Below are 27901 nucleotides of genomic sequence, written 5' to 3' on the forward strand. Positions count from 1 at the left end.
GTAGCCTTGCATTCCCCTTCTCTGCACCTACAAGAAGTGAAACTCGGTGGAAGCTGTCGCAGGTAAAACCTTCCTTCCAAGTGAGCCGACCAGTGACGTCTCAGAGCGGCTCCTAACAACACCTCGGCAAGTTTTGTGAGTGAACAGTGTCGTGTAAGTTCCCCGTGGTGTTACCGGGGCCCCCTCTACACCCTTCCCCCTCTTAATTACAACCCTTTGACAAAGAAAAGGTTAATCATGACGTTTTATAGGACGCAAGGAAGATGTATGATTTTACTGGCAGTTTTCCTAACAGGTAAGTGATACGTCTTTTATATCATTTAATGTATTTATGGTTATTTTGTTCGGTCAGTATGAGTTTCATTGTTACAACTATAATTACATTATTCTGCGAGAGAGATTATTTATTACATTGTGCTGGCTGGCAACGTGTTAAAAAGAAACGATACCACAAGCTTTCCCGCACGGGCAATGATTTCCAAACACTCCTTTCTTCATAAAAGCTCAACAGCTCTAAACTGAAATGTGATTCTTATTTTTGAGTTTACGAAACGCACCCACTCGCCAAATACGTACTACAATCGAACTATTCCAACAGCACGTCGTAACCAACAATGGAATTCGTCTTGGAAACACTGATTTTCGTGACACCGTGTATACTTTGACAGGCTGCCCCCCCCTTCCAACTGCTTCAGTTTTATACTCTAAATTATATTTGAACCCTTAACAATGAATTTAACAGAAGGCTAACAATTAAAATCGAACTTTTTGATACAGATGGCTTTTAAATCCAGTATGAACATTTGTAAACGAGTACATGAATGCCTCCAGGCCTACAGCAGACTTAAATCATTTCATTTGTCCAACTGCCTTTTAGAAATTTCATACACTTTAAATAATTTCAAAACTAGCGACTCACCGCACAGGATAGAACAATGGCAGGTCTTCTGACTTGTATTTAGAAGTACCCGGTTCGAATCTCAAAACACATAATAACCTTCTCATCTCATTCGAAGCTACAAAAGAACACAATTCATAGACCGTCTTCAACTTGGGACAAATCCTCAGACTTTGTTCGCGTAAAGGCAACGAAGAAAGTTCTCATATAATTCCATAACTACCGTGGCGACTCCTTGCTTACCCGCCATATGGAAAGTGAATCTAAGAAACTGCCTTTCTCTTTCTCTCGCATATGGCAATGATAACACAATTAGTCGTACTGAATAAAGCATCAAAGATCTTTAGCAGCTGCAAAAGACCAGCATTCAGTGGCGCTATTAAGTTATCGAGAAAACAAACTGACCTACATATCAAAGCGCGTATTATCCGTGGTACTTTGTGAATTCGCCTTCTGTCCTGGAACAGATGAATCCAGTTCACATTCTCATGTCATATTTCTTAGATACGCGTTTTAATATTATCCTCATATCTTCAACTGTGTCCCCCAAGCTCCTTGGACAGCCTTTTAGGTAAGATTTTATGATATGTTTATTTATGACGTTGCTACAATGAGCGTGTAATTTCAGTACAGTTTGTTTTTACGAAAAGCCCAGGCTAAGAATGTCGCTTCGCATTCAGCCTGTTTTGTAATGCCCACAGCTACTGGGCATTTTGAAGACACGTACTTCATTGTTGTCGCTTAAACAAGTTTACAGAACTGGATGAAATTAAAAGACGACCTTGACAAAGGCGGGGCGTGTCTCGTGAAAGTGAATCGGTTTAATCACAAAAGGACATCGTGAGCAACTGGATAAGAGGCCTTCTGCAACGTCACACAAATTTCGTACCTGTTAATTTGCAATGGATATTTAAACGACTCCGAATCAACTACTACTCATGCTCAGGCTACACAGTCAGAATAATAAAAGAAACTTGCCATTTAGATGAGAATTAGCCAAATTCTTAACCGCTTAAAGGGGACGTTCTTCCGAATAGTATTTAAGAATTCAGCCCGTACGCGAAAGAAAACACTTCACCGTTACGAAGATCGACTGGTTAAAGCTATAACAGCCGTTTGCAGTGGGAATCACACAAAACACAATGACGTGGTTTGCTTAGTGACCTGAAATGTTTATAGACTGTCCTACGAATTTTAAGAGATTTAATCAAAGTCAGAAAAAAAGTCTCAGTTCACGCGACATTAACATCCATACAACTGACAGAGCAAATCATCAGTCAGAGCGTGTTACGGGCTGGATGACCAGGGTTCGACTCTCGCACAGACAATATTTTTGTTTTCCACAGACGCTGGCCACTCACCTTTTATTAGTTCTGAGGTTAAGAATCAGTGGAGCTATACCTCCACTCCCCCTACCCCCACAATATGTAAAATATTCGTCCTCGAAGTTGTACCAACCACCAAGTTTACGCATGGCGAATGGAAATACGATTAATACAATTTTGGCGAATGAAGCGGTCGTGGTCTATTTGAATTTAATAACGCGGCATTTTACCCGAAATGAGTTTCAAGTCATCCTTCGGGCATACTTCGTTTGTTCGTTCATAAATCGCGTAATTTAACTTCGCACAGCGTTCCGGTTTCAATCCGTCGTTTTCTGGGTCTACCTACATCCCGTCTTCCGTTCAGGTAATATGTTTGTCCTTCGCCCTTTCTGCATGTGTCAGCCAATCCGCTCTGTTAGTTTTTTTTTTCGGTTACAGAGATAATCCTTTCCTCATACCTCGGGACCTCGTTCCAAATCTGGTCTGCTTTTGTACACCCCTAGACATGGTATAATGATCACGCAGGTGAGAAGCAAACGAAGAAAGATATTTAAATACGAGACAAGGAGACAAACGGACACTTTCTCTCTTACTAAAAGCAACTAGCATCAGTGGCGGATTCGAATCTTTACACATATAAATCGCTGGTTATCATTAATGTTAACCTGGGCCACACAGCAAGTCTGCAATGGTTCTTCTAGAGGACTTGCCAGTTGCATTCACTGCACATTTCGAGGTGAGACACGAGAATGTCGTTTCACGAAGTGTGGTAAGCCTGCTGTAACCTTGCCAACAGCGAAGATGTTTCGCAACGAGCCAACAAACAATCCAGCATATCCGCTTCTCAAGATTCAACACTGCACTCTCGAAGAAACATAAATCACAAACATTTTAAAACAAAACGCCTAGAAAACTACGTGATCCATTGCAGAACTGACAACAATGCACAGTTAAAAACTTATTGGTTTAGAGATAAATGAGTACAATGGACTACGAATGTAACCCGAAAATTAAACAAATGTGCAGAATAATCTGTGTGGGCAGCAATTTGAGAAACCAAGACTATAATATTAAAACGGATCTTATATATAAATAAGTTATGAGGGTTTATTAATTGGTTCTGCGTCAGTATCGTGTCTGATAACAGAGAATTATGAAAAAAAAAATGTTCTGACGACGAATAAATCGGGAAATCAATGTTGTTTAAAACGAACGTTCCGGAGACCCGCTGTCTCCATCCGAGAACAATGGTAATTATGTATACCACCTATTTTAATAATCAATACCGCCACATTTCACCCACAGAGTGTATTTATAGGTTGCGTGATTCTGAGAAAAAACCGATTATTTCCTTAAACAGCGTTAACCAGTCGATCTTCGTAATCGTGAAGTGTTGTGTTTTCTTCGCGGTACGGGCTGAATTGTGTTGTGTTGAGGCCGAAACGTTTTCTTCTGGATTAATCCGAGAGCTACTTAAATTCACATTTATCGGCTTCAGACAGAAGCCAATTTGTTCAATGTCACTTAGCGCACAGAATCACGAATCGATGATGACACGGACATCCACGGGACATGTTATCATCCTAGATAAAGATAATCATCAGTCACTGATACAAAAGAACGCGGTGCAACTTTTAAATGCTCAGATGTCACACGAATTCGAAGGTTTGCGTTTCAACAATTGGAACTTGTTCCTTCGACAAGCTGTTTTATTTTTTGTTCTGTGATCCAGTCAGCAAAAAACAAATGTTCTCGGTAATGTCTCGGTATGAGAACGCAAGGTACAAACCTGTTCAACAAGTATTTCTTCCGTAGTTCAATACTGTGTCCTCGTCTGCAGTCGCCGATAAAACTTTAGCGACCCCTGATGTAGGCTACCTCCGAAGCACAGACGCGTTTTAGTGGAGCAACGACACACATACCGATGTAAAACTTATTTCACGACCGTCCTCAAATTTCGTCCTGAGGAAACTTCCTGCCAACAGGGGCAACGGAAACGCGTGTTTGGGGGAGAATCTGTTGCGGATTTAACCTCGTTGACGAAGGGGAGTGTTCATTCATGTCACGTGATAGACGCGACTGCTTTAAGATGGATGGAGCGTAATTAGAATTGACTTGAGTCAGTGGGTCCTTGACACCAAAAGCGTTTTAAAATTCTGTCTACTCTCTCTGCCCTGAGACGATCCTACACACGCCAGGAGCAGTCAATTCACGACGCAGTTCAACAAAAATTCCAGAGTCAGGTGGCCACTAGAAGCAAGGTGCTGTCTCCATTAGGAAGCCACAATTATGCCGGGCATTACCTCTTGTCTGTGGTACGGGAACTCCTGCGTTCTGGGTTCAAATCTCGGCCCCTGACAATGGCAATCCTGACTTTTTTGTGGTGCGGATTTCTAACAGGTGAAAAACTGAGACAAATTCCTCTTTACAGCCCAGTGGTAATTATGTGCACCACATATTTTTTTTACAAACAATAACTCTGCATTTTTTATTTGTGTGTTTCGTACGCGTCTCTGTATAAACTGCGATTACTTCCTTAAACAGCGTTAACCAGTTGATCATTGCAATGGTGAAGTGGTGTGTTTTCTTCGCGGTACGGACTGAATATTTATATATTATGTACACACTGCGTGTCTCATTATAAACAGCGATTATTTCCTTAAACAGCGTTAACCAGTTGATCATTGCAATGGTGAAGTGTAGTGTTTTCTTCGCGGTACGGACTGAATTCTTAACTATAATTTAGACGAGCCTGTGAGCCACCAGACGCGATGCAGAAGTCACGTCCTTCAAACGCCCTTCTGAGTTTTCCGAAGAACGTCTTACGGGTTGTCCGTGCCTTCCATTTCACTGTTACAATGACCTTGGATGCAACTGTCGAGTCTGATATAATTACTGCTCCGTTGTTCCCTTGGTCAGCTTTCTGATGTCATGGCCCGCAAATCTAAGTGTACTCTGATGAGTACACACTTTCAATCTCGTTAGAGCTTAATGGCGTGGTGCCTATGCACAGGGGCTGCATTTACCTTTATCCACTGTGACACGAGACTTCCGCTCACAAAGTTTCTGCCATCAACACTGCAGAAACATGACAACGCGCGACTGCGCAGAAAAGTGTTCACAAATGTTTTATTGTTGCAATTTCCAATTATTTTAGGGACGACAGACTCTTCAGTCAGTCCTACTGGACTGAAGATGACAGTCTTTGGGGTTGTTGTAACCTGGGGGAAGTTTATCGACGTTTCAGAGGTACTTGTTGCCTCTGCCCTGATGGAGGCAGCAAGAACTTCTGAAAAGGACCTTCGACCTTTTTCTTGGCCCCACTGTTCATTGGTTACAAAACAAAACGAAAAGTTTTGCGATCCGCCACTGAACCATCAGTGTTGTTCGTGTGCCGTTGGATTGGAAAACAGAGAAAACGGAACTGGCGAGATGTTTGCCGAGAAAGTTACCAACAACAAACTTAAAGACGCCGCGGTAACAAAAAAAGGAAAAAGAAAAAATTTACCTCCCATTTGCTGTAGCAGAAACTTCCCAGCAAATCAGACAGGGGTCATCAACCCGTACATCCCACTTACAGCGAGAATGTTGTGTCTTGGGCTCAGCGAATTTCCTTCCGCGGAGCTTAAAAAGGTTCATTACCGTGTTCACAAAATCCCTTGATCAGAGATTGGTCTCAGCTTCTTACGTTGAAACAGTGTAGACATTTTCACACGAAAACGGTAACAGCGTCAGATTCCGAAAACAGTGTTTCAGAATATTAAACAATGGAACATATTTAAGAATAATGGAACAGATTTAAGAACAATGGAACAGATTTAAGAACAATGGAACAGATTTAGGAACAATGGAACATATTTAAGAACAATGGAACAGATTTAAGAACAATGGAACAGATTTAAGAACAATGGAACAGATTTAAGAACAATGGAACAGATTTAAGAACAATGAAACAGATTTAAGAACAATGGAACAGATTTAAGAACAATGGAACAGATTTAGGAACAATGGAACATATTTAAGAACAATGGAACAGATTTAAGAACAATGGAACAGATTTAAGAACAATGGAACAGATTTAAGAACAATGGAACAGATTTAAGAACAATGGAACAGATTTAAGAACAATGGAACTGTATTTAAATCACCATTGTTCCATTATTGTTTAGATTTGACAATTAGACTCTGACAACGTGGAATTCGTAATACATTCTGAAACTACGAATCCTACGAAATGTAACCAGGGCTCTTTGGACGAGGATGTGGATGTTAAGAACCCACGACAAACAAATTACAACAGAATGGAAGAGATGGGATTTGGATTTCCCTTTGGGTAGCGCCGTTATTAGTCAGACAACATAGAAGGTGCGGAACTAGCTTTTTGGCAGCAGACACCTCATTTCAGGTCAGGAGAACCCAGTTCTTCCCCCCCAGACACGTGCGTTACCAATTCATGTGCTGCATTCTGATCCGACGACGCTCCATTACGAGCCTACAAGTCATTAGCCTACTAATAATGAGAAATTCAGTCGTTTCTCTCAAACAATGGAAGCAAACGTACAGAGAAATTATCCGATCGAGTTCTATGATCTTCTTGGCTGATGAACTGCTAATACGAATTCAAGTAAAGTGGCCACTGACAGACAGAGCTTACCCAATCGTATCAAACAGGTTTTACCGGGACTTTCTTGGTAATTTGCCACGTCACGTCACACACGTACATCGTAACGAGTGTGGTACTAACCCAGGGCGTGGCACCCCGGACCTAATGACTCGTGTAAGAGTCCTATCAGTCTGAAACAACTTCAACATGGTAGGTCAAGGTTCATACCCCGCAGATGGACCTCAGCTTGACGACCATCCCAAGTCAAATGTCTGTGACTACGTTCACAGTTACTCTAAATAACTGCATGGCCATTAACAGAATATTATTAAATAATTCATAAACAAATTAAATATATTACTTCTCGTAGGCAAATGTTTATACGGTACAATATCCCAGAATCATTCAATCTATATGCCATTTTTTTAGCTACTTAAGTCAGTCTTGGCTTCTAATTTATCCTTTTCTCTTAGCCAAAAACCTGACATGAATTAATTTCAGTAAACTTCGTGTAATGTGTTTATAAGTTACTTAATAACGAAGGTAGAGATGCCGACCAGTGATTGACAACACGATAACGAAGAAACAGGAACTTAAATGAGGGAACTTGCCCCACCACAAATCCCAAATGCACCAATGAATATTAAATGCGAGGCACATCATCCATGTAGCCTCATTATGATATCACAACACCGTAACAGTTGCTCTCAAACAAAACACGTTCGACACAAGTCAATAAACTTTCACCTACATTCACTTGGGTGTTCCAGAGCAACTATTGAAGCATCGTGACACCGTATGGATTATAGGCAGACTACGAGCTTCTACACAGGAAGTTACGTTACCAGCAGGCTTATAACAAAATACGCGCATTCAATTATCTCGTATCACCAGCTCACCAAAAAAAAAAAAAGATTGATTACGTAGCGTCAGGAATTTCTGTCCTACTTAAAATATCAAAAATCTGTTTTGGAACCTTTAAAATCAGAAATTGTTGGAACTGAAATACTTAACACTTCACTGATTTACTTTGGACAAGGTTAGGTAGCATTAAGGCTTCGACCGGGATGTTCTTTTGTTAAATCTTATGTGGTACCGCCTGATTCGACTTCTAATGGTTAAGTGAAGTGTTTTCTTCGCGGTACGGTCTGGATTCGTAAATATTATGAAGACGATCTTCGGCTTCAAAGGGTTAAGGGTAGTAAGTATTACGTGAATGTTGTGGGAATTGCAGATGTGTAAAATTTTTTCCTTCCCTTGAAAGAAACTACTCACTTTTGCTATAAGATCGGCGAAAAAATGGTTCTCTGACTCTCTACGTGTGTATCTTAAGTGTTTTCTGAATACATTTTGAATGAAATTCTAATCTCGCCCGCTACAGTTTGACAGCCGCGGTAACATTTGGCGAAGATCGCAAAATTTGGAGCACTTCATTGTGTGCTATTTGTACCCTCGGGTCCAAATATTCTCCTTAGCACCCCATCCCCAGTTGCCCCGTCTTCTCACAGGGTAAAAAAACAAACAATAAAAGTTTTACGCCAACACGAAACTCCTGGTACAAATTATAGCTTTGTATCTTTAACATTTTAGATTTTTAGGTAGAAGAGGTTAGGTAAGGTTAGGTTAGGTTAGGTTAAGTAAGGTTAGGTTAGGTTAGGTTATGGAAATATTCTGAACTAATGGTAGCAAGAATTTCTAAATCTAATCAGCTTTTAATTTCTTCGTAATAAAATAATAAAAATGAACATGAAATGCACTAAACGTTTTTAAATTACACAGACCAGTCGCTGTCTATCAGAGAATAAAACCACGTCACTTCTTTGCTACATTACTGAGTGACAGAAAGGGAGTTATAATTTTCAAAATTGTTACGCATCTAAAACCACGGAGTTCCTCGGATTTTAATTGAGACCCTCAGGATCTAACTTTCCTCTAAAGGGCAGATTTCTCTGTATCAGTCCACATATTAGAACATTCTGTCTAAAAGCCTGTAATCTTTGTTCGACATGGTCGATCAGTCAAAATGTTGTCTGACGTCTTGCTTTCTGTCCACGCTTAATGGTTGTGCCCCTGACCTAGAGAGCTAGGTTTGTAAACTGCCTGATGGAAGAATGAACTCTCTTTTCTAGGACATGTTAAAGACTTGTAAAACCAGCTACGTATAATTAAATTCCATTTTGTCAGAGAAATTTTTTTCGCGACAAGTTCAGCACTTCACGGTTTCAAAATCAGAATTATTTACTTAATATACGAATACAGGGCGTGGTCACTGTAACGAGTTCCTACACTTCAAAAGCAAAATGTAATTCTGGTTATTAACAGAAAGTCAATAAAACAGAATTAAAGTAACAAAGCTTGTGCGAAAAAGTGGGTACAGCTGTAACATAAGATACGAAACACATATTTACCTTACAAATGTGACTAATGCAATAAGGAGAGAGCATATCATTTAATATATTTCCCATCCATGAAAAATTAAGAAATAAACACGCAAGACCTGAGCACAAAAAACAGGCTATCCACCGCCTTTCAAAACAAAAAAATAGAAGTTGGTTTTTGCCTTCACTGCCCTGATGATGGAGGCAGAAGGAACCATAAATCCAGAACAAAGTAAGATGTTAAAAGATTGTAACAAACAGTTAATCACTGCGTTTCTACGTTTCTTATTCTTCCTGCACATTAAAAAGTTACGTATTTGTATTTCAGTTGGAAGCCAACAGAAGAAACCAGACGAAAAGGAATTTATTTGTCCAGAAGGCGCTGGAAATGGAAATTTTGCTGATCCTGCAACGTGTAGGAGATTTTATCAGGTAAAGTTAACACTCCTGACAAAATCGATGCTTCAAACTGACCACACCTTTAATTAATTTACAATTAATTAAATCTGTTTTCGTGATCTTCGATTCTCAAAGTGTTAAGGGAGAGCAGAGGATGGTTCCAGTAATTAACAAAATATCAGCGTCATCTCTTTCCACTTATAAAATTAACGCATTTCATAATTAAAAAACAATTTTTTCTAGAGCGATCATCTGCTGTATATGACCATTTCAAATGTCCCACGTCGTGATAGTTAAAATTAAACCTGTTCGGGGATTGTTCTGAGCAGAGGAGAAAAGACTATTATAAATAGTCTTTTCAACTGCTAGTATGTCTCACACATGATCACTGTCGCTAACCGTATTTGCTATCGGCACTATAAACAAGTTTCAAGTATTCCCGTTTAACATTCGAGTCAGCTGCCCTCATTCCTACCTCCTTCTTGTTTGCATTGCAGTGCGTGGATGGATTTCCATATCTCAACAGATGTCCATCAGGGCTTTATTTTGACGATATCAACAAGTTGTGTACTTTCAAAAATGAGGCAAGGTGTGGCCCCATCTCCACAAGTAAGTGCGACATATTTTAAATTACATTACGCATCCACGCCAGAGAAATTCTGTTCTGAAAGCTAGGACTCTTACGATGTCCAGATGGTGCTACTATGCAACGAGCAATTCAACACTTTTTTAATAGTGTACGACAAAACACTTATACACTGTCATAAGTCATCTGACCAATTCTGCAATTCTTACAAAAATTAAGCTGACGTCATAAATATAAGAAATCTAGAAAATTACACTTAAACATTTTACTACTAAAGCGTAAAATCACGGGTGATACGTATTTTTATATCGCCCAATTATTCGATGAATTAACCTGCCATGTGAAAAGAACAACAGAGAGATCATCATCAGGACGATAATTCGTCGCCCTGATGATCGAGGCAGCAAGGACCTCTGAAACGTTCGATTAACCGCCTTGAAAACCTAAAATCCTACTTAACAAACAGAAGTTTAAACGAATATGACAAAAGGGCAATGACTATGATATTTTCTAGCACGTTTTTCAATTTTATATGAGCTGATAGATAGAAAGTCTCCTTCCTGCTCGATTTCTTTCAAAATGGTGAATGATTATCGTACCGAAACTATTATATAAGTATGTGATTTTTAATAAATCACACACAACTTAAAAATTAATTTAATTGTAATTTACCTTTGTATATTCAATGTAGGCGAGCCTTTATTTGGATAAATACTTGCTTTTACAGTTACACTCATTTTAATCGTCTTTTAATTTTTAAAATGAACGTCAAAATATATTGGAAATTAACCAAACTTGTTATGTTAAAGCTCCCGCCCCTATCACAGAGCCTCCAGTCGACCTGGCGAAGAAATGTGACACGAGCAGCTGTGAACTGCCCTACTGTTTCTGTTCCCGAGACGGAACACGCATTCCGGGTAACCTCGACCCAGAAGATGTAGGTAGCAAAGCATGTTTCTTACCTCAGTTACAGTTAAGATAAGCCGACATTTCATCAGATATCATATTCCACAACTCTGTACAAATATACATTACTGTGAAATGCATTTCATTCCAGACTCCTCAGATAATACTGATGACATTTGACGGCGCTATAAATCTCAACAACTTTGATCATTACCAACGAGTTTTTACAAGCGACCGGAAAAATCCCAACGGTTGCCCAATACGAGGCACATTCTTTGTAGCTCATGAATACAGCAACTACCACATGATCGAGCGGTTAGCTCACGACGGCCACGAGATTGGAACCGAAACTATCTCGTAAGTGCAAAAGCTCTTTCCTCATCTCAAGAAACTTTCAGGAATGCAACCATCTTGTTCAACCTGTCGTAGTGACTTAACAAAAACGTCTGAAATACAAATAAGAGGGAAACAATAATTTGTATTTAGGAAGTTTCCTGTATCAAAGACAACTGGAATTTATTCTGCACACCTTAAATCCCACAAGCTTTGACTTTATAAAATAAATTTATTAAAATAAAAAAGTTTAACTTTCATCACCATCTACATTTTGTATAATTTCTCTTCCTTACGTATAAAATTATAAATTATTATTTGAGTAACAAAATGATACTTTGAAAATCAATAATCTTTAATTTAATGTGAGTCAATTCAAGCAGTTTTTAATGTAGCGAGTGCTGAAGTCAGATTTCTGATTTCGTGACTAAACACGGAGCACTTGGTATAACAAACGCTTGTTTTCCTGTTCAAGATTGCAGCAGGGTTTACAAGATAAGGGATACGAAGAATGGGTCGGAGAGATGATTGGGATGCGAGAGATTCTCAGACATTTCGCCAACATCTCGAAAAGTGACGTAGTCGGTATGAGAGCGCCATACCTTAAACCCGGACGCAACACACAATATGAGGTTTGTGAACACAACGCTCACAAAATTTAAAAGAAAACCGTTTAGACAAACATAAAAATGTCGCACTGAAATATCAATAACACATAATCTCATGAGGGCGCTATCTGATGACAGCGTTTAATCAACAGGTGCTCGAAGACTTTGGTTACATCTACGACAGTTCGGTCGGAATTCCGCCTCTCAAGGTCCCGATCTGGCCCTACACACTGGACTACAAGATACCGCACGAGTGTCGGTCTGGCACGTGTCCCTCTCGCACCTTTCAAGGTACATGATTAAATAATTTTGTCACAAATGGCTCTGTATATGAACTTTGACCTGCATACGTCTTGAATTAATTACAAAATGTTTCCAGACTATTAGGAACATCTATTTACGTCTTCGTGTCAAAACCTGGTGTGGATATCGTACTATCGCAGACCTCATCCAGAGAGTACCTATCTATAATACTTTGTCACGAGCTAACACGTTTTTTTTAATATTCAAATCAGAACAATTCAACGCAGTGTACTCAAATTCCGAGCACTGACAAATCTTGGAAAAATAAGCATCTTCCATTAAGTTAAACAAATTTTACAAAAATTAAAAATAACATGAGATGATAATGTTGCGTCATATTGTGTTGAATATATATTTGCTCAATTTTATCAGTCTAATCACAATAAAATATTATTATTAAATGTTAAAATATTATTACAATTAACATTTAAATATTTAAAATATATTAAAATGATGCTCTCTATCGAAATATTCAATTTACTGATGCTCTAATATAAATCGAACATTTCGATAGAAAGAGCATCATTTTAATATATTTTAAATATTTAAATGTTAATTGTAATATTTTAATATTTCAACATTTAATAATAATATTTTATTGTGATTAGACTGATAAAATTGAGCAAATATAAAAATAACATGATGATAACTCAAAATATTTTTGTAAGATGTTGATAACTAATAAATCACCGCAACTCGACACGCAAAATTTGTATTCTGATACATTAAAAATACACGCAAGTAACATACAGAGGTTTTCTTCAGGCATATGGGAAGTACCGCTTAACGCTCACTATGTGGAAACCTATGAAGGGGGGCATTGCCCATACCTAGACCAGTGCGTCCTTCACAGCCACGATCCAGACGAAGTGTTTGAATGGCTTCAAGAAGACTTCAATCGCTACTACCTACAGAACAGAGCTCCTTATATGATGCCTTTCCACACAAACTGGTTCCAGATCAAGGAGTTGGAACGAGGCCTGCACAAATTCCTTGACTGGACCAAAACACTGTAAGTACTAACACATCCAAAATATTCAGGGTTGACGGTAAAGGCTTATTAAAAAATTATATAATTTATGAAGAAGGGCCTGTTTCTCCAAATCGATCATACAGAACTGATTTTTAATTTCATTAATTCGCGTCAACATTAAACTGTGTTTACTCTGTGCCTGAAATAAGTTCGTCGTCTAGAAACGGAAATGTACACTTGGGTTTCAACCAAATTACTTCCATAGTTTGATAATCCAGTTGTATCTATTACCTTGCTGATTTGCATCATCAATTCTTCAAGAATTAGTCACATAAACATTTCCAACTTTTATTATTATCAGACCAAAAAACAAAGTCAAGATACAGTTCTATACGGAGGGACTCGTGACCGAACACTGACGGACGTGTGTGGACTGCGGAGGTGATTATGTTGATACCTAACTTGTAAAAGTACAAAGTTTTTTTTAAAAATAAAAAATCACTATTTCAGTAAAATAAATTTTAAAAAAAAACCAGGCATTATTTTTCAACACGCTCTTGCAGTCTGAACCTCTCCAGTCTCATATTTATATCGCACAAGAACAGACATTTATTCTGCACAAAGTATCGCACTGCACATTACAGGATCTTCTCAGAAAATGAGACTGCAAATTTTCTCCCAACATTCTCGCACACCTTCCACATTAAATTTTAGTTCATTTAAATTACTAACACATCAAACGAAAATCAATTCCTTCCGCAGAGCAGCGAATTTTTCTTGATAACGGGCTAAACAAATTAAAATTCAATTATATACGATAAAGGCAAAATGGCTGATGTTCATACCCATTCAATCACTCTTCTACTGTTCCCTAGGTTTTCATACCCATCGACTGAAAGAAGTCGAATATTATTATTTCTAGGAAATATACAGAAACCTATAATTGATCGGGGAAAAATAGATTACACATAAGTTGAGGGGAAATTCAATTTCTGCGAGAAGATGGCGGTGAGTGAACATCGGGACTAGAATCCGTGTCACTAGCGCTAATATGTGGCGACTGAGAAACAAAATTCTGCAGACAACTATCAGTGTCGAAAGGCATCGAGGAATTATGTGCTAAGCGGAAATCAAGGTGCGTGGTTGGTACGTTTGATGGAGTCAGAGCGGAAGACACGGGAAACTTCAAATATCAAGTTACAGTGTGCTGCTTCTCTCTGTACATATCTTTATATACTGCCACGGCTGATGACAAATTCCTCCCAAATTGTAAACTACGTTCTAGATTTGGATCCATATCCATCGCTTCCTGGGCCAATTGGTCAGCTAGGGTGAAGAAATGAGCCAGCCCCTTTGTCGTAAGCTCGTTTTGTGGCGTAACAACTTGTCGTTCCTTTTCCTCCTCTCGCTCTATCTGCAGCAAGCATTCGGTCTTCAACTCGACAGGGGAGTCTGGGGTCCCAACGGATCCAACATCTTCGACCTTCAGCTTACTGTTACGCTGGTTTTGCCGCTTCTTAAAATTTTCAAACCAACCTTTGCTTGCCAAGAAGGGCTCAGGAGCTGAAGGGCCCCCCTTTTCTTGCTGTAAGTGTTTGTACAGTTTCAGCGCCTTCGCACGAATGACAGTGGGGTTGACGACCATTTTCTTCTCTTTCTGATCTGTCAACCAGTTTGCCAACTTCACTTCCATCCTTTCCAACAAAGGATTTCTCACCCTTAATGACTTTCTTGCTGTTAGTGAGCACGATTTAGCTATGGCACTTCTAATTTTTCCTGCGCTCTTCTTTATAGTTCGAATGCTCGACTCATTTACATTATATAAACGCCCGAGGGATGCGGCAGTCTGTCCTCTCTCCAGTCTCTGAATAATGTCAAGCTTTGCTTTCAGAGTTAGCACAGTCCTAGGCCTCTTCGTAGGAGTTCCCATAACAAGCCTAAATAGAAGAAATGAGTACGTAGGTGAATGGCTTATATCTGGGAAGAATCATGTGTATTAATAATGAGTGACTGCTGTTGCATTCAGCAAAAGAAAACAATAAGTACTTGCACCTCTCATTCTGTTATTGACCGTCAAAGGGGAGTAGTGAGAACTCCTGTTTCAAATTTGATAGGTTCCAGGTTCATATCCCAGCCAGCTATCGTGATTAAGGTTTCTGTGCGATTCCTCGGTCGATTCTGGCAAATATTGTGAGAGTACTTTAAAATATACCATGACCACTTCCGTCCACATTCTAACTCACAAACATCTTGCAATTTTACACTACATTACGTACGTAGACGATAAGGAATCATTAAACATCCACAGAGTCAATCTATAAGCTTGCCACAAAAAAAATCTATAACAAATTATTGAAACGTAAAATGCTGTTTAGTTCAAAATATTCTTTCTTGAAGGACTGTTCCTTACAGTTCACTTTTTTCATGTTTTAGGAGGTTTAAGTGTTCTCCTATTCTTTAATCAAAGAAGCAATGTTATACAAAATTCTTATAAGAGAAAAGGTTATTTCTTGTAAACAGTTCATAACAAATAAGCAATTTTAATTCTCAGGATACAGTTTATTATTATAAATATTAAATGAAAATAACACATTTTCTAGTAACAGATTAAAAAGTTAATTTTGTACTCAAGCATCCATACCATGAAGGCACGTGAGACACGGAGCACGAAGGTTCATCTTTCAAACTAAAAGTGGGGTACAAGATTCTTAAAATCACTAAAGGGACAGTCTGAAGATCTTGCAGCACTAGAATCCCATACTTCAATGTTCCAGACCAGACGTCTGGATCGTCACCATCACCCAAGCACTCGTGTGGATGACAGATCCGCGGTCAGCAAAGAATCTCAACACTTTCGACGCGTGGAACTGTGCCAAGAGACAAAATATCCCACCTCCAGCCTGCAACCTGCCCAACAGCTGCGCCCTATCATTCAGGCCCCCAGAAGCGAATGTTTCATCCACCAGGTAAGTGTTAATATTCTACAGCTCCACTAACATCGTACTTCAAAAAATAAAAATTAAAATTAGCTATAATCTTAAACAGAGACTGACTAGCCTTGAAAATGAGGGCGGAGACGGCCCTCAAAACATCGGCACAACTGACGCGGCTGCTGGGCCGATAAGATTTTATTAAAGAGACTGATTAGTTGGAATTATCTCATTCAAGCTCAATAATAATTGAATATATAAAGTAGCAAGTGTGACGAGAGGGAAACAAGAAACACAAATTAAGAAATGGAAAACAACAACAACACTGAATGTGAGATAAACAATGGAAGTACTGGGAAGAAGTAGCAGATATCAAAGCAGACATAAAATTGCACTGTGCAAGGGTGATCTGCCCCGATGATGGAGTCTGTATGTACCAGACAGCATCCAAGAAGACAGCCATCTCCAAATTTCAGTTTCATTCCCATAACATGTCATTTATCCTCAACAAATAAACTGAATGCACCTTCTATTTTTACAAACGAGTGACGCCGGCTGTCAACAAGGAGCTATATATGTCACTATTTCCCTTCATACAGAATTGTACAGGCACTAAGGCACTAAGGCTGAAAATGTCAGGCACTCCCCGGACTGTCCTTATATTGGGTCCAATGTTGTAATGTTTCAGGTACCTCGTAACATGTCGCGAGTGTCCAGTTCGTTATCCATGGTTGGGAGATTCTGGAGGAACTGGGGTGGACGGAACTGACGTCTACAATCCCGAAAACTAAGTAACATTACTCTCGCACAATGCCTACGCTACACAGGGGGTATGTATCCATACAGGCCCTTCACTCAGTCCGGATAACAGCAGTTTAAAGGTTACGGCCATGACGGACGACACGGCTTCTTTCAAAATGCTAAAATTCTGTGGCAGAAGTAACAGAAGTTGGCCAGAAGGGAGACAAGTACGAGTTAAAATTTTGATAACCTTTTCTTGTACTGTTTGTTTCCTTTAATATGTTGAGAATGCAAGTTGCGCAAATTACAACAGACCTTACTGAAAACAAAATAACACACGTAATTCTGACTTTTATTCACAAATCATATTCCATTCCACAGTAATCAACGAATCAGTAAACGACCAAACCAAAAATCAATCAACGCAAAAGAAATATCCTCGTTTACGTTTGCCCGATTTTTTTGAAGTTCATATTCCGTGTCTGCCTCTAGCATAAAAACAAGAGATCATCAAAATAAAATTCACTTACTTCTGCTGTTGATGATAAGAAGCTGTTGATTTCCAACTGGAACACTTTAATCTTCTGCCCATTGTCTTAAGTTACAACGAGATCTGAAAATTCACAAGAGAACAGATTTGGAAAATTCACTCAGCTAACAAGTATACATCAAAATTAAACCTGTAAGTGATGCATGTACATTCACAAAAAATGCATTTTCATACAACCAACGCTTCTAATATTTACAAATAGACATAATTATCGAGATGAAAAACACATACACATTATAAATGATTATTTATAGACTTATAAGACACCAGCACAGAGAGATTAAAGTGTATATACCTAAAATTTTCTATCATAAAAAAGAAAAATTACAGTATATTCAGGATTTCTGCAAACTGCGAACAAATATTTTCAGAGTTTGGGCTGCTACAGGTCAGCACAGTGCAGTCACTATTTCAAGTGCCCATGCACATATGGTGAAAAGGCTCTGCATGTTTACTCTTACAATGTATCATACAATAATTACATAAAATGTTGATTAAATGCCGAAGTGGTATATATATATATTTACATATGTCTAATATCAGAGACTGAAAAAACTCTCAAAATCTTCTTGCCATACCACTTTTAAAAATTAAGATAATGTTATTGTTGTTAACTGTGACTGCATATAATTTACTTTTGCTAACAAGGAATATTTTCTAACTCTTCTGACAAATAAAAAAAAATCACTGTGACCAATCTACAAGACTTCAGTAATTATGTACAAACAGGAGAACCAATTTACGCTGTTCACACTTTCAGGATGTCAGCCAATGTTTCAGCTTTCATTTGTGTGTGAATGTACAAGTCTGAGTGCAACAAGTGTGAAAATGATTTGTAAAATGCTCAACATTTATGTTTTTGTTGCAATAAAGATTGTAAATGAAACACTTCTCATTTGCCTATTCCTTTCACACAACACAATTATATTTTTATGACTGTGTACATAATAATATAAATTGCAGTAATCTTTAAATTTTTAACATGGAATAAATCCAAAGAAAATAATTAATGTCAGGTATATCTGTGAATGGAACCAAATAGATAACTTCAATTTTTAATCTAAACCATCTGATCACAGGGATATCCTACATAGGAAGAGTTATTCTGAATTCAAAGAAGCCCATCATCAACCTTGAACATGATTAATTCCAAAATTTTAAGTTTCAAAATAACACAAACCAGAAGTTGAATTAACAGTATTACAAGAACTCACTCATTTTCATCAAAGCTTTCAAGAGCTCTGCCCGCTGCCATACAGTTATTTCATCCTTTAATCTTCCTCTGGCTACTTCAAAATCTCATGTGTTCTGAAGTGAAACAAATACATCCAATCTAATGAACTGTGCAAAGTTATATAACATTAGTGAAAGTTAAAGAATATAATTAATAATAATACTCATTTTATGAATAACAATATCAGGCATGGTGATTTTAATTCTGAATGTCAAAATTGTATGTAAGCAGTTCCGCATACTACAAATTACCAGTACTATAAATCTTGGATTGTGAATGTTTTATTTATGGAATGGAAGTTTATCCCGCAACACAATGTATGTATGGACATGTTGAGCATGTAAACCGACAACAGTCCGAATTACAATCGAATTGGTAGTTATTTTACTTTCAACTGTAAATAGGTTATGAGCAGATTATTTCTTTCCGGAAGAAGGCAACGATTCTTGCTACGTAAAATTTGCCATGCTTAACCTCAAAGTGTCACAATATCGCAATGTTTCTAATTACTGTCTTAAATAATATTTCAATGTTTGTAGGTATATTTACAATTTACTTCTATACCAAATTTCATATTCTTAGCTCCAACGGTTCATCAGACCCGACGTCACACTGAAATCTAAATAAATTACCACTTTCGCAAGACCGCCATTTACTTCATGCCACATAAATTTCAAACATTTTAGTAGCACAGATGATAAAACAGAGTACGAGCGTTCGTAGATGCCGGGAATTACAAAAATAAAATCCCCGAACTTAAAATTCCCTGGAATCGATTTGAAGCACGACTTTCCTTACATTTGCATGTATCAACTCATTCTTTCCCATTTCCTACAATGTTCCTTTTAAATGAAAATCCTAACAACGGTATTTGTAACCTTTCATGACAACGTAACAAGACATTTTTGTTATAGGAAAACGTCACAACAGCTATACAGCAGTTGCTAAATATCCCCACCACACCTAATCAACAACAGCAACAGCCTGTTCAGTATTGTGTTCCAAATCCTTCACACTTCGATTCACTCAGACTCTCAAGAATAAACACAAATTCTGCTCGTGTTCACAGATGCTGGCATGAACAGTGGCCCAGCAACAAGCATGACCTTAACTGAAGGGCCATCAGTATGGAAATAATTTCATTAGTCACAGTATCCAACAACAACAAAGTCCTCCTCTAAGACATTACTGACCCAATATAAGTAAATTGTCACTTCAGCATCACAGAGATTTTACATGTGACAAACAACTTTGGTACTAGTTGAAGGCGAATAGTCCCTGCCTATTTTACCCTGAAGAAGGGGACCCTGATACCCACTGGATAGGAGGTTGTAAGGGCTGCATTTTATTGACACATAATACATGGTTAAATAACACTTAACAAACAACCATTTGTCTTAAACATTGTGGTAATTTTTATAAAATAATTACTTTCAATGTTTTTATTAATAGATGCATTGAGATTAAATTAAAAGATACAATTTCTCTGTAGCCACTATGAAAAATACTCGCTGCCTTGAGAACCTGAAATCTTACATATCAGAACTTTATCAACACAGTGCATATGCACCAATGTACCCCAAGTTCTGAACAGGGCCCACATTTCCATTCTGATATATAAGACTGGCCTAAGATAGCACGCTGTTATTCCATCTCGGCAGCATTTTCCTTGAGTTGCAATGACGGGAAGTTCAATAATGCGAGACCATTCTCTGACTGTCCACTTGTTCATGAAGTGGCATCTCACAAAACGTAATATCCAATGCAGACACTGAAAATAATGATGAATTTTCTCAAACATGGCACAGACAGCTTCCTCTCTAGTCTTAAGAGATTCACAATATACAAGTTCCTCAAAGCACAAAGTCAGAGGAACATTCTAAACAATTTTTTACTTAAAATAACTTAACCATCCCTACTCACAAACTCAGCTCTGTTTGAGGTACATCTCATACAACTGAAGCAAAGAAGATGGTGTACGAGGTGTGACCAACTGTAGGGCTGACATAAAATGGCTGCATGTAACATCAGTTGCATTCAAATCTTCTTCTAATGCAGCGAGTGCTGCCTCATGACAAACAGCTACGACCTGCAATGAATAACTCTCGTTTACAGAATTATGAAGATTACATACCGCCAATGTGCCTGGTCCAAGCAGGCAGTAACTTTTTGAATTAAACAACATCCATAAACCAGGAGTCAACAACAAACGTCTTCAAAGAAATCAAGCATGTCGGCAAAGTGGTAACATATCTAAATGACAATTAGGAACGACAGCCTAGTTCTAAGCCTTTAAGATACACCACGACAACTTCAACATCACCGTCTATCAATCACTCGCAAACATGTTACCACATTTAATTTGACAATAAACAACCACAGAAGTCAGCACATCACTGTAAAATAACCAACCAATAGTTTACAGTTAACAATGTCAATAGACACAATAAACTATTCTTGATAATGAAGAGTAACAGTGAAACCAACCTCTGCTCCAGAGTAACCCTCAGTCCTGCCAACCAATTCATCAATATTCACATCAGAAGCTACTGGCATCTTACGCAGTTGCATTTCTAAGATTTCCTGCCGAGTACTGGCATCTGGCAACGGTACATACACGACACGGTCCAACCTGCCTGGCCGCAGCAGTGCCTGTAATCGAAGAACAATCTGGAATTATAGTCGATTCAGTTCACACAAAGAAAATTGTTAGGATAACATAAATTAGGTCCAAAGAGGATTCAATGTTCAATTTGCAGATACCCGTATCTACTTCTGTTAAAAACAACTTTCCAAATCAGAATCTGAATTCTTAATACTCACGTACTGTCCTGTCCCGATGAAATGTCTCAGTTTATTAAAACTGAATACTGCATATAACAAAATCTTATAGCACTGTGCAGTCATTAAGTACTTTTCCTTAGTACAAGGTGAAGGACGCTAAGAAAACTATTACGCCACTTATACAAACCTGGGAAAATAAACAGCTGAGCAATGTATGCCAAAAAACATAGATATTTAGCGTCAATTTATATAGAATAAAAGATGAAGCCTAACATATTAAATGTTTACATATACAACAAATAATCAGTGCATTACGTTATATAGATAAACCATTACGCACATTAAAGCTTTAATTTATCAATTTTCTTAACATTACACAGCCCTTACTTACTTTATCAATTCGATCTGGCCTGTTAGTAGCACCGACCACTGTCACATTTCCCAGGGGCTCCACTCCATCCAGCTCCGTAAGTAGCTGAGCCAGAACCCTCTCTTGAACACTGCTAGCCCCAGATCCTGATGATCCACTTCGCTCTCCTCCCAGAGCATCCAATTCATCAAAAAAAACAATAGCTGGCGCCACTTGTCTGGCTTTACGGAAGACCTCACGTACCGCCCTCTCTGACTCACCAACCCACTTGCTGAACAGCTCTGGGCCCTGAGGTTCAAACGTTTCAACATGACGGCTGACATTCTTCCAACATACCGGGTCCAGCACTCGGGATGCAAGACAGAGAGACCAAACAGGAAGGTGTATAGCGGCACAGATAATGGTTAGAGTCACTCTCTGACCTGCGACCTGCACCAGTTGGCAGTGAACTTGCCTTCAGACTGTCACAACCCCCTGCAGAATCTGGTATGAGAACCAACCAGAAGACCCACCATCACGATTTTCTTCTATTCCTTCAAGTAAATAACTGGACAGTCCAACAGCACTGACTACTTTCTAATGCACCTTTCCCAAATATAAAATTCAAAATCAGGTAACTATTTACTGCATAATCTAATAAACAAATTATTCAACTAATACAGCAGCATATGCCCTTAAAGTACATAAATGCTAGATTCTATAAGCAACTGAAAAATGGCCTCAGGATTACAACGTACCAGCTTATCGTTTAAATGTTAATCAACACTGAAATTTACTGATGAGTTTGAGTATCGCCATATTTACAGAGCAGTGCGCAATAAATTGTTTTTATATTATTCTTGTTGCTAAATTAAACAAAAGCTAATTTGATTTGCAGAGTACTTAGAGTACGATGCACCTTAATATTTAATTATCACCATAGAAAAACATCACTAAAATATTAGAATCTGAAATTGTACGTAACAATTACCTTTATGGACAAGAAGTTGAGTTTACTCTCAGTGGCAAGTGCCTTCGCAATCATTGTTTTTGAACAACCTGGGGGCCCAAACATAAGAACACCTCGTGGAGGAGAGATTCCAAGTCGAGTGAAAACCTCGGGGTGTTTCAACGGCCACTCCACGGCCTGACGCAACTTAAGCTTCAGTTCATGTTGGCCACCAACGTCACTCCATCGTACCTATAAGAATATGGTCCGAGCTGACATGTTGTATCAGATAACAAATAGTTGAATAAAACTGCTGACTTTCCAACAACAACAAAAGAGACACGACTGGCTGTACTTCAAAAGAAATACAACAGACTCCTGTAAAATGTTTAACACCTCTGCAACATTACAGCAGAAGTCATTTGAAAAGCGCTTGCTTAAGATTGTATGTTGGATAATAAACATATACCAACATTCACAAACAGACGACATAATAAATAATGGACCATTTTTCCACTGTTTAAGAGCATCCACCTCAGAAGAAAATTCATTCATCACTGCCAGGCAAAAATAAAGCAGGAAGATTCAAAGGCCGTAACCAAAGACATTTCTGCTAGCAATTACACTTACATTAGGCACCTCTATGAGGACTTCTCTCATGGCACTCGGTTTGACCTGAGTCATAGCCCAGATAAAATCCTCCACTTCGACAATAACGGAGTCACTGCCACACAAACCATCTCCACCTGCACTAGTCCTCTTGATAGCACGTACAGCTGCACGAGAGCAAAGTGATGCTAAGTCAGCTCCTACAAACCCATGAGCTGAATGAGCTACATCCTTTAGCTCATCTTCTGTTACTTTATGTGGTGTTCTGGACAAAAGTTTGTGGAGAATATCAAGACGAGCACTAGGGCTCGGGACACAGATCTCAATTTCTCGGTCAAATCTGAAAACAGACCGTTACTTGCGATAACATTTCAACCCTTACTCTGAGGAATTAAATTTTTCAAATAATTACAAGTGCAAGAAACAACTGTATGTAACAAACACAAAGAAATTTACTGAGAAAAAAACCCAATTTAATAAAGATAATTTAAATTTTTGTTAAATATTTCATCTCATAATACAATCTTTAAATAACTGCAAATCGTGAAACAAATTTGCTCAAACTAGTCTGTTTTCACAGATAAATACAATAAGTGAGTTAACCATTTCCAGTGAGGAAGCCCCAGACCGTGTATGATTAACAACACAGAACCAAATATGATTACTTCTTTTACTGATGTTTCATCATTATGGTTAACATCAGCTAAATATACCTGCCAGGTCGCCTTAGGGCTGAGTCTATAGTATCTGGCTTGCTGGTTGTCGCAATTACTAGAACTGCCTTCTTCTTCTTCCCTTCAGCCTTAAATACGGAATGATGCAACCCATCTAACAGAGTCAGCAATGTTGTAACCACTCGCTTGTCCTGCTCAGAGCCTCCACTGCCATCGCTGCCTCGTCTAGGGCATAACGCATCAACCTGGAAGAGCAAGTTCCAAAATGCATTCTACTATTACCTACGCAGGTACTTTATACGTCAAGCTGCAGAAAATAACCACTGAAACAAAGTTTCAAATATGTGATTTTCTACTATAATATTCTTACAGTTTCCACCCATACCTCATCCAACAAAACAATGCTGGGTGCCTGCTGCTCCGCAGTTCTGAAGAGCTGCCGCAGTCTGCCCTCTGTCTCACCCAGGTATTTGCTGTATATTTCTGCACCACTAATATTTACAATGGCAACGTTACTCTCTGCGGCCACAGCCTCGGCCAACATCGTCTTTCCTGTACCAGGGACTCCATACAGCAAGATACCTCGAATCACTGGCAAACCTAACAGATGACACTGAACTTTTAGTAACGTTTGGAAAAATAGGACATTTTCAGTGTAACTTATTCTGCCAGCAGACCCATACTAAAACTTTCAGGCGTTGTCAAGAGATAAAGTTGAAAAGTTCTTCCAATCCCTAAATCACTTACAAAGTCTAATAAAATTCAGTATAGTTAACAAACATTACAAGTTATTACTCAAATCAGCTTATAAACACTGATGTAATGGGTTTGACAATACATACATGCCATACAATATTAGTACAATACAGATATTATCGCAAACTAGCCCGTCTGTAGCACACTACATTTTTTCAACCCAATTTCGTTCACAGTATCACAGACACTAATATAATTTACACATTTGATATAAAAAATTTTGTCAACAAAACAGATGTTTATATTAGACTGCAGTTGTAATCACACATCTATTACATAAAACTAATTCAAGAATTATTGTTCATTGTACTTCAGGAGACAACATGAACTCGCCAGAAATACGTCATATTTCAGTGTATCTGCCATATAATGGCATTATTTATATTTTATTTAGTGTTCTGTCTGACGACAGGTCCATATGAACAGGATCCTTCCATCCTTTTCTCGGACTGGGACCTGTTCATATACGTTCTTGGCAGATGATCCAGAAGTGGTTTGCCATTGCCTTCTTCTGTGTGTGAATGGAGTAATTGTTGGGATGCCACGGAGAAACCGGGGAAGCCCCGGAGATGGCATTAAGGGGAACTAAAATTTTGGACTTTGTCATATGAAAGATCTTAGTTCCAAAGTAATACATACCTTGAACCAGAGGTGAACTCCTCAACGCAAGTTGGATAATTTCATGAATTTCCTCAATTACATCCTGTAATCCGCCAACTGAAGCCAAACTGCAACTGGGTTTATCCTGTGAACTTTCCTTCTTGACTGCAGAACCAACAGTCCATTTTGTTCCTTCCACTATTCTATACAAATTCTCGTCATCTCCACAGTCATCGTCCTGTGACAATTTTAGATTATTCAATTCCACATTAAGTTCATGGACAGCTTCTGGTGAATTCTTGCCAAGATGTGACATTCCTAAAATAGAGACTAGCTGTATAGAATACAGAATACTCTGCTAAACAAAGTCTAAATATTTACTCTGTCGTCTTCTGAGTTATGATGCCATGACACTCAAGAGTATCATAATCCAAAAGAACCCACCAATTATGTTACTTATATTCTGAATCATAATCACAAAGATTAAGGCTAAGAGCACAATGTCAAATGGACATTTTGCTTTTAAGTTCTCAATTAAAACTATTAAATTGCTGTCACCTCCAAGAGTGACTGTTTATTATCTTACCCAGTTTGTCTTTCAAATCAGTCGCACCTTGAAATGGGCAGATTTGTTTCACGGTGAAATAGAGATTTTGGCCATAATGTTGCAGACACAGTCTGTCTCCTATTTTCAAGATTCTGTTTCTGTGTTTTCCCTGAAGGAGGCCAGACAGGTCTGCGTGAGGGATGCTCTGCCCTCCTGTCATCTCAACAGATATTAACTCAGCTGGAAGAGGGTGCTCGGTCAACTTCTTCACTATCACATGACCATCACAACTCCTACCCCAGTTCAAATCCATTGCTGGAATTTAGTATTTTGATCATTATTTTACAGTAAACTAGAAAACATATAACAAAATATAATTTTTAAGTGCATTAAAAATGTCATGAAAAAACTCATTAATGTCCATCCACAAACTACCTTACGAGTTTGGCTGAATTTTTTATAGAACATTTATTGTAAATTGTATCAGACAGTTGTGCAAGTTGTTTTTCTGACAATACAGTTAATGTTTCATGAAATAAAAACATTGAGTTTTTAGCCATAAATTTGTTAATAGCAGCGTACCAGTATATTGTTGACTACATCAACTTTCTAATCTGTCATGCACCACCTCTAATTTATCCTAAACAGTCACATACTGACAATGCAAAGGCAGCGTATTTTATTTCAGTCTCGGTCGATATGACCACTAGGTCAACCCCAGCATTTGCCAACATTTGCTACTGAAAAGAACTTACCTGATTTGGTCATGAGAACAGAAACAAGACTCTTTTCTAGCGTTGGCCATGCTGTCTTCACAGTGGAGACACCCTGAACACTGACTATAACAGGATCACCAATACTAACGTCACACAGCTGCAAAGCGGACTGTGCTAACAACACCAGATTGTCACATTCTGACTTTGGCACATTCTTCAGCCCATCTGCAGGAATGACGTACAATACCAAAGAATAGATTGTAATTCTTTACACATAGCTTCTTATTTCCTATGATTTCATAAACAAACATAAATTGGAACAAGTGAAAATGTAAATATAAAATGCAAGTATTATACTAAGAAAACTCAAGAAGTCTTATTTAAAATAACATTACCTTGGGGTTTTACTTCTTCCAGTATGCCATACAAAACTTTTTGTTTAATGAAGCCATGAGTCCATGACTCAAACGATGGTGGACAAGAGTCCTCCGCATGTGTTGTCAAGTCCTTCTGTGACACTATCACTTTACAGTTTTCACACAAGTTCCATGGGGATATGGACTTTCTACCTTTTGGTGGCATCATGCACTCCTGTTGAATCACAATGAACTTTAGTAGGTGAAGTAAAATCTAACTTCAAAAAAGAGAATATATACAATTCTATAATCCATACACATAGAATAACAAAATTCAAGTGACCAATCATAAAAACACAAAGTTAGACACTGGTATAAAATCTGTTACTAATTGTTGTCACATATAACATTTAAAGCACAGTACCTGCTACTACAGTAATCACTTGGGTGTCCAGGTATATGGAAAATTTTCATTTCATATCACAGGCACACAATTTGTATTACTGTATAAGAACCCCATGAAATTCAATGGAAAGTAATTTATTTGACACTTTAATCTTTGCCCCTTTCTTCAGTCATTTTCATACATTTATCTCCTTCCCATATCGTCGTTTCCTCAGCCCTTCTCGCTTCATAACCTTCTTAAAAAATATAATACAGCCAAGTGTTTATGGGCAATAAGTAACCTCCAAAAGATTACACGATATCAATAGACATCATTTAGTCGTCTCTGCTGCGTCCACAGAAAACAACAGCAGTATGCACAACTACCACAAATTAGAGTGAAGCCGTAT

At 38.3% G+C, this 27901-nt stretch overlaps 3 protein-coding genes across 10 annotated transcripts in view; 1 reads left to right on the plus strand and 2 right to left on the minus strand.

Annotated features, from left to right (window-relative positions):
* MRP (Multidrug-Resistance like Protein 1) overlaps positions 1-17596 on the minus strand; it is a 66289-nt gene extending 48693 nt beyond the window's left edge. For all 7 annotated transcript variants that reach the window (XM_087349323.1, XM_087349322.1, XM_087349320.1 and 4 more), the window contains exon 1: positions 17514-17596. The gene's annotated coding sequence lies outside the window, so the exon portion shown is untranslated. The remainder of the gene's footprint in view (positions 1-17513) is intronic.
* On the plus strand, positions 9-18424 carry Cda4 (chitin deacetylase Cda4). Its single transcript, XM_022061542.2, has 10 exons — positions 9-295; positions 9533-9636; positions 10101-10212; positions 10999-11126; positions 11247-11452; positions 11904-12060; positions 12189-12327; positions 13105-13351; positions 16087-16278; positions 16931-18424. Exons 1-10 carry the CDS (start codon positions 238-240, stop codon positions 17031-17033), a joined length of 1446 nt encoding a protein of 481 aa, XP_021917234.1. The 5' UTR covers positions 9-237; the 3' UTR covers positions 17034-18424.
* LOC110828636 (ATPase family gene 2 protein homolog A) lies at positions 13647-27875 on the minus strand. 2 transcript variants are annotated; one of them, XM_087349325.1, is made up of 16 exons: positions 27532-27874; positions 27147-27342; positions 26791-26976; positions 26075-26350; positions 25528-25806; positions 24518-24732; positions 24172-24377; positions 23480-23798; positions 22892-23101; positions 21943-22209; positions 21255-21419; positions 20691-20856; positions 19317-20538; positions 18748-18841; positions 17514-17596; positions 13647-15249 (listed from the first exon to the last, which is right to left on the minus strand). In XM_087349325.1, the coding sequence occupies exons 2-12, from the start codon at positions 27334-27336 to the stop codon at positions 20695-20697; spliced, it is 2475 nt and encodes an 824-aa protein (XP_087205451.1). In that variant the 5' UTR covers positions 27337-27342; positions 27532-27874; the 3' UTR covers positions 13647-15249; positions 17514-17596; positions 18748-18841; positions 19317-20538; positions 20691-20694. The 2 variants fall into 2 exon arrangements, with proteins under 2 accessions (XP_087205451.1, XP_087205452.1); XM_087349326.1 differs by lacking the exons at positions 13647-15249; positions 17514-17596; positions 18748-18841 and having other exon boundaries at positions 20195-20538; positions 26102-26350; positions 27532-27875.
* Positions 27876-27901: the final 26 nt, after the last annotated feature.

The sequence above is a fragment of the Zootermopsis nevadensis genome, unplaced genomic scaffold, assembly GCF_977971745.1.
Source record: "Zootermopsis nevadensis isolate Lab colony 2312 unplaced genomic scaffold, Znev_1.0 Znev_ptg000016l, whole genome shotgun sequence".
In the NCBI taxonomy this organism is placed as follows: domain Eukaryota; kingdom Metazoa; phylum Arthropoda; class Insecta; order Blattodea; family Termopsidae; genus Zootermopsis; species Zootermopsis nevadensis.